This window comes from Palaemon carinicauda, chromosome 30 (genome assembly GCF_036898095.1).
Source record: "Palaemon carinicauda isolate YSFRI2023 chromosome 30, ASM3689809v2, whole genome shotgun sequence".
NCBI classification, from domain to species: Eukaryota; Metazoa; Arthropoda; class Malacostraca; order Decapoda; family Palaemonidae; genus Palaemon; species Palaemon carinicauda.
The window spans coordinates 72,454,670-72,462,169 of record NC_090754.1 but is presented as its reverse complement, the minus strand read 5'-3'; the positions used below and the strand labels follow the sequence as shown (position 1 = coordinate 72,462,169).

At 33.3% G+C, this 7,500-nt stretch overlaps 1 protein-coding gene across 3 annotated transcripts in view; it reads right to left on the bottom strand.

The window, feature by feature from the left end:
* The window catches only part of LOC137623278 (uncharacterized), a 43,140-nt gene that overhangs the window by 10,408 nt on the left and 25,232 nt on the right, over window positions 1-7,500 (bottom strand). For all 3 annotated transcript variants that reach the window (XM_068354053.1, XM_068354052.1, XM_068354054.1), the window contains 4 exons: window positions 6,539-6,713; window positions 5,334-5,495; window positions 3,718-3,839; window positions 1,580-1,704 (listed from right to left, as the gene is read on the bottom strand). In XM_068354053.1, coding sequence (XP_068210154.1) covers window positions 1,580-1,704; window positions 3,718-3,839; window positions 5,334-5,495; window positions 6,539-6,713 — 584 coding nt within the window. The remainder of the gene's footprint in view (window positions 1-1,579; window positions 1,705-3,717; window positions 3,840-5,333; window positions 5,496-6,538; window positions 6,714-7,500) is intronic.

Below are 7,500 nucleotides of genomic sequence, written 5' to 3'. Positions count from 1 at the left end.
AGCTCACAAGGATGGTGTGATTACAGTGACCAAAGAAACTAACGAGTTTGAGAGGGACTCGAACCCCAGTCTTGCGTTCACCAGTCAGGGACGTTACCACATCGGCCACTACAACCCTGTTACGCTCTTCTTCTTTTGATTTGATATTGTTTTAACTCCTCTCTTCAGAGACAAATAATCCTCCCTATCGAAATATTTGGAAATAGTGGTCCTTGAACTTATAAATGAACCAAAAACAGTAAAGTGAAGACCGGAGAGTTCCTCTACAGATAACCCGTATGCAATAGCTCTCAGATCAGCGCCATCTATTGACAATGCGCCCGACTAAAATTCACTGAACACTGAAGGCCCATCATAACTATTTATGAATTTGAGACCCATAGGTATCGTTTTCTACACTACAAAATATGCATTTTCAAAATCATATATGCATTTTTCATTATTCAGCAGTAGTGACAAACGTAATTTATACAACTCTATCTTTTTTTTAGTCCAGATGTAATCAAAAGACCTAACTGATCAGGGCCATCTGTTACCAACGTGTCCTACTACTGTTGGTAAATGATCACAGAAATTCCATCAAATTTTCGGTCTTCCCTTTAATGTCTTTGCAAATGAACACATGGATGAACTCTCTTCTTATCTTACCCAAAGCAATTCCTTGTGCTACAGGTCCGACTGGTTGTATCAAATATTAAGACAACTTAATTTGTTCCTGTTTAAAAGTTAATTTTTGCTAACAGTTGCAACAAACAGTTCCAGTGTAGCTTGTTCTCCGAGCTAGGATCATTGAATAAGTTTCTTTACTAACTGATAAAGTATTTTCTTAATAAAAACCGTGCCTGAAACTGATAACCAAAAAGTCTCTAATTTGATTGTTATTTTCTTATCCCACTTCATTCTATAAAAACTTCATTGAGAACCAACTATGCCTGAATCTTGAGACACTGAGTGGGAAAATAACAAGAAGTCTGTTAATTAAACTAACCTAACCTAACCTAGCAATACCTAACCTAACACAAGCTAACCTACCCTAACCTAACACAACCTAACCTAACCTGAATTATCAATACCAATAACAATGCGCTACCCACCAATATTATGTTTTATCATAAGGACAGCATAACATATCCAGAATCGTCAAGTTTCTCAGTAGTAAAACTATATTCACATACTTCTAAATGTTTTACAAAAAAGAAAGAAAAAATTGCAAAGTCCTCTTGGAACAAAAATAGCAATTCTTTCTATTCTATCCTATTTCTCTTCCTACAGTTTTTTTTTCTTTCTTTTTTTTTTGAAGTTTTTATAGATTATACTGTATATGGAACACCTACTTTACTGTTATTTTTCTTAGAATATTCTATTTCAGTTGCTCATTACTTTTCTTGTAGTTCATTTATTTCCTTATTTCTTTTCTTCACTGGGCTATTGTTCCGCATTGGAGCCCCTGGACTTATAACATCCTGCTTTTCCAACTAGTTGTAGCTTCGCTGCAATAATAATAATAATAATAATAATAATAATAATAATAATAATAATAATAATAAGTGGAAATTCAATGGTTTTTAACTTTTCTCACCTAGCTGGATGGCACCAGGGTTGATCGTATGTACACAGGTGTCTTCGATTGTTAAGGTCTCAAGATGGGTAGCAGTAATCTTAAACGCAGAATTTGCAAGTGTAGTTTGACACATCCTGACCGTCCTGTGAAGTAAAATAGTTGTTTTGCTTTTTTTATTAATATATATACATGTATATATATATATATATATATATATATATATATATATATATATATATATATACACATATATATATATGTCTATAAAAACATATATATATATATATATATATATATATATATATATATATATATATATATGTATATGTTTATATATTTAATAATTATATATATATATATATATATATATATATATATATATATATATATATATATATATATATATATATATATATTATATACATATATATATACACACATACACATATATATATAAATATATATATATATATATATATATATATATATATATATATATATATATATATATAAACATTTACATATATGTAAATTATACATATATACATACTGTATATACTGTACATACTGTATATACTGTATACACTGTGTATATATATATATATATATATATATATATATATATATATATATATATATATATATATATATATATATATATATATATATATATATATATATATATATAGTATATATATAAGATAAAATTCCAGTGAAAATCCCACCGGATTGGCAAACAGAAAAAACAATGCAGAAGAATTTTTTCCCAAATATCTGGGATTGGTAAACTAAAGAATAGCCAATGACAATTAATCTCCATTGCATTTTTTTTTTTTTTTTTTTTTTTTTTTTTTGAAAAATGAAATCAAATATGAAAAGGCACATCATGTTCTAGACTCTTGAATATCTTTTCTTATTTCAGAATATATCATGATTATTAATATGGGGATCTGACGTGCTACCCTGTGTAAATAATACTTGCATTTTTTAAAAAGTTTTTATAGTTTATATATGATAGATCTAATGTAATGATGTTAAAATATTTTATTTAAATTGTTCATTACTTCTCTTGGAGCTTTTTTATTAACTTGTTTCCTTTCCTCTCTGGGCTATTTTTCCCCGTTGAAGCCATTGGGTTTATGGCATCCTGATTTTCCAGCTAGGGTTGTATCTTAGAAAGCAGTAATAATAATAATAATAATAATAATAATAATAATAATAATAATAATAATAATAATAATAATAATAATTTGGGTCAATTGTTGGTATTACCCTTTCTTAATCTAACCAGTTGATATAAAATCATGTGTGTCTTTGTCACAAACAAACAAAATTCCTTTTCAGATGACAAAAAAAAAAAAAACAAATCCTGTAATAGAGTTCTCTTAAAATGTCTGGAATCCCTGGTGCACCTTGTTCTAAGGAAGTACACCCAGCCACACCCTTACTGCGGGAAGAGTTCTGGTGTTTAGCCCCGCCCATCACCTTTGCCACCTCTCCCTACACTGTTTGGTTACTGGCCGCGAAGTAAGGGTGTGACCAGGTGTACCAGGAATTCCTGTAAAGGTTTAGGCCGGGAGCACACTAGCGACTCTGTGGTGCCACAAACCCACAGCATCGTGTGGCGGGGATGTGGTCTCCCATAGGTTTCCATTGTTTTCAAGCTTTGCCGAGCAAACTAGTGACTGTGGCAAGCAACTGTGGCTCTCTGTCGCTCATCCCCGCCACAGGCATAGCGTGGCTTTGAAAACAATGGAAACCTATGGGAGACCACATCCCCGCCACACGATGCTGTGGCTTTGTGGCGCCACAGAGTCGCTAGTGTGCTCCCGGCCTTGAAGGCCGCTCATGAATGGCAGAGGCAAGGGACAGTGACATTGCCCTAGATAGCAGAACAAATGCCCAGACTGACCATATGATCAGTATCCAATGCCCCTTTCCATCCAAGCTAGGACTACGGAGGGTCAGGCAATGACTGTTGATGACTCAGCAGGTAGACCTTATAGGCTCCCCCAAAACCTCCTATCCTTATCTCACAAGGATGGCGAGGTTGCAGCCCCTAAAGGATATAACACGTTTCAGGGGGACTCGAACTCCAGTCTGATGGTCATAGCCCATCACAATCTCAGACTTACACGAACAAATTGTTTGCTTACAGTGACTGAAGAGCTGTGATGTGAGAGAAGGCATTGGCTAGGATTTCAACGTCATTGGAGTCGATGGATATGAACTCGAGAAGGGGACAAGATAATGTTCCATCGTTGATCACCAAGTCGACCTATGTTAAATGAGAAAAAAAAGATACATTAAAGTTCTCTTGCTTGAGGGTATACTCGGGCACATTATTCTATATTATTTCTCTTCCTCCTATTTTTTTTTAAGTTTTTACAGTTTATATGTGAAAGATTTATTTTAATGTTATTAATGTTCTTAAAATATTTTATCTTCATTGTTTATTACTTTGATTTACTTCTCTTATAATTTACATATTTCCTTGTTTTCTTTCCTCACTGGGTTATTTTTCTCTTTTGGAACCCTTGGGCTTATAGCATCTTGCTTTTCCAACTAGGGTTGCAGCTTAGCTAGTAATAACAATAATAATAATAACAATAATAATAATAATAATGAATTCCGAGAGGCTACGCATTGTATTAATTGTAATAATGGGGGTTAAAGAAAGATGAATATAGATCTTACATTCTAAATAAATCAGTTTTAATCAGTTAACTAAGAGCATTGTTTATTGTAAAATAACTAGATTTACTTCTAAACGCAGTTCTCAATATTTTCACTATCAACAAGAACCGAGAAATTGTTTATATATATATATATATATATATATATATATATATATATATATATATATATATATACATAATATATATATATATATATATATATATATATATATATATATATATACATAATATATATATATATATATATATATATATATATATATATATATATATATATATATATATATATATATATATGGATGAGATCATGGTGAAGGGTAGATGGAGATGGTTTGGGCATGATCTTCACACTCCGCAAGAGAAGTTAGTTAACCAAACTTTTATCTGGGCTCCACAAGGCACTAGAAGAGCTGGAAGACTCAGACCTACATGGCTGAGGACTATGATGAGTGAAGTAGGCGATGATGAATGGAGAAGTATGGATTTAAAAGCTCAAGATAGAGAAGACTGGCGAAATCTATCCGAGGCCCTTTGTGTCAATAGGCTTAGGAGATGATGATGATGATGATGATGATATATATATATATATATATATATATATATATATATATATATATATATATATATATATATATATATATATATATATATATATATATATATATATACAAAAAACAACAACAAAAACAACAACAAATGCAGCCATTTCTTGTCCTCTGCGGGACATAGGCCTCAGACGTGTCCTTATTCATGTCTGGGGTTTGGCCAGTTTTCATCACCACGCTGGCCAGTGCAGATTGGTGATGGCGGGAGATTTTCGTCTGATCGCTAACAGAAAACCAACCTAGTATAGGTGGCCCTGACTAATACAGCCTTGCTGATCATGGCGATACGTAAACCCTTTCACCATATAAATGTATCCCCACTCAGAAAGATATATACATATACATAAATGTTCGTATTTCATTTATCTTTGTGAGTGTGCGTGTATCTACAGTATCTCTCTCTCTCTCTCTCTCTCTCTCTCTCTCTCTCTCTCTCTCTCTCTCTCTCTCTCTCTCTCTCTCTCTTACGTCATGCAGATAGAGATTGACAACGTTGGGAATATCAGCAGCATCGGGCAAAGTCACAGAATACGTTGTGCTGGTTCTCTGGATCTGGGAGGATTTCTTCTTCTCGGATGGAACGATGCCTCGTGACACGGAGCAAAGATCAATGAGGGTGCCGCTGCAGTCCTGTAGGTCAGAAAAAATATGATAGGCCTATTCGTGGTATCCTCTGGATCCTTATAGTGATAATTCAAAAGTATCTCATGAAAATAAACAGAGATGTCTATACCGAGAGTTAAGATGCCGTATTTCTAATTCAGTTGGAAATGATTAATTTAACATGAAATAGTAGGCCTAGATTTATGTGGCTTGGTAGGCCTATATCAAAATGCTGATGATTGATGGCGCGAAGCTACGCCATATAACATAACATTGTCATGATCAGACATAAGTGCTACTGATAAATGAAAAGTTCAGACATAAGTGCTACTGATAAATGAAAAGTTCAGACATAAGTGCTACTGATAAATGAAAAGTTCAGACATAAGTGTCACTGATAAATGAAAAGTTCAGACATAAGTGCCACTGATAAATGAAAAGTTCAAACATAAGTGCCACTGATAAATGAAAAGTTCAGACATAAGTGCCACTGATAAATGAAAAGTTCAGACATAAGTGCCACTGATAAATGAAAAGTTCAGACATAAGTGCCACTGATAAATGAAAAGTTCAGACATAAGTGCCACTGATAAATGAAAAGTTCAGCCATAAGTGCCACTGATAAATGAAAACTTGTATCCAAGTGTAAATGTTAATATTACCAAAAATTCACCAAAGATCCAATATAGAGTTTTCTTGCTAGAGGGGACACTCGGGCACACTATTCTATATTATTTAGCTTCCTTTTTTATTTATTATAGTTTATATATGAAAGATCTATTTTGATGTTACTGTTCTTAAAATATTTTATTTCAATTGTTCATTACTTCTTTCTATATTTCCTTTCCTCACTGGGCTAGTTTTTCTTTGTTGGAGCCCTTGGGCTTATAGCAACCTACTTTTCCAACTAGGGTTACAGCTTAGGCAATAATAATAATAATAATAATAATAATAATAATAATAATAATAATAATAATAATAATAATAATAATAATAATAATAATAATAACGGCTCAATTAGGTTCCCTACAGGACATTTTTTGTTATAAAACAAACCAAAACTTGCTTACCTGATAGGCTAAAGTTTCAAGGTTGACCAGATCAGCATATGGGAAAGTTATATGACTCATATCTTCCTCCAAGCATATCCTAAGAGCTTTGACTTTTCCAGCATTATGGAAGAACTTGCCACTGACGTCAATGGTCCCCAGGCATGGGAAGTGAGGCTCCAAGACGATGTCCAAACTGGAATAGGATAATTGCGTCACTGTCTAAATTTAATTTTCAAGAGCCTATTCACGTCCACTGATAAGTAATAAACATTCTCCAACAGATTTAGTAGATTTGAGAACAAAGCCCTTAGGAGAATATTGGGAGTTAAATGGCAGGATAGGATTAGAAATGAAGCTATAAGAGAGATTACCCAAGTGCCATATGTGGATAAGATCATGGTGAGGGGTAGATCGAGATGGTTTGGGCATGCTCCTTCCATTCCACAAGAGAGATTAGTTGACCAAACTTTCAACTGGGCTCCACAATGCACTAGAAGAGTTGGAAGGCCCAGGCCTACATGGCTGAGAACTATGAAACGGGAAGTAGGGTATGATGAACGGAGAAGTATTGAATAAAACAATTCAAGATAGAGATAACTGGCGAAATCTTATCGAGGTCGTTTGTGTCAATAGGCGTAGGATGAGATGATGATGATAATATTTAAGAATACATTTAAGACTATCTTGAAAACAAGAATATGTACTACATGGGAATCTGAGTCCTGAAACTGCTTATTTTCTTTTCCCCATAGTGATTTGATTAATTTAAAAAGTTCTCTGAAAAGAAGTCTATCCGTGATATACTTTATTTCAAGGATGCTAATAGGTCTGACTTTTTGTATCAATGCTCTAAATTATATCTTTTAAGACTAGATAGGCTACCAACGCTGCTCTGACAAAGAAATTAAACTAGGCTGCCTCATATTTTCTCTCTGAAGTTGATGCGTCTATCAGGATAGCCCTGAATAAGTCACATAAAT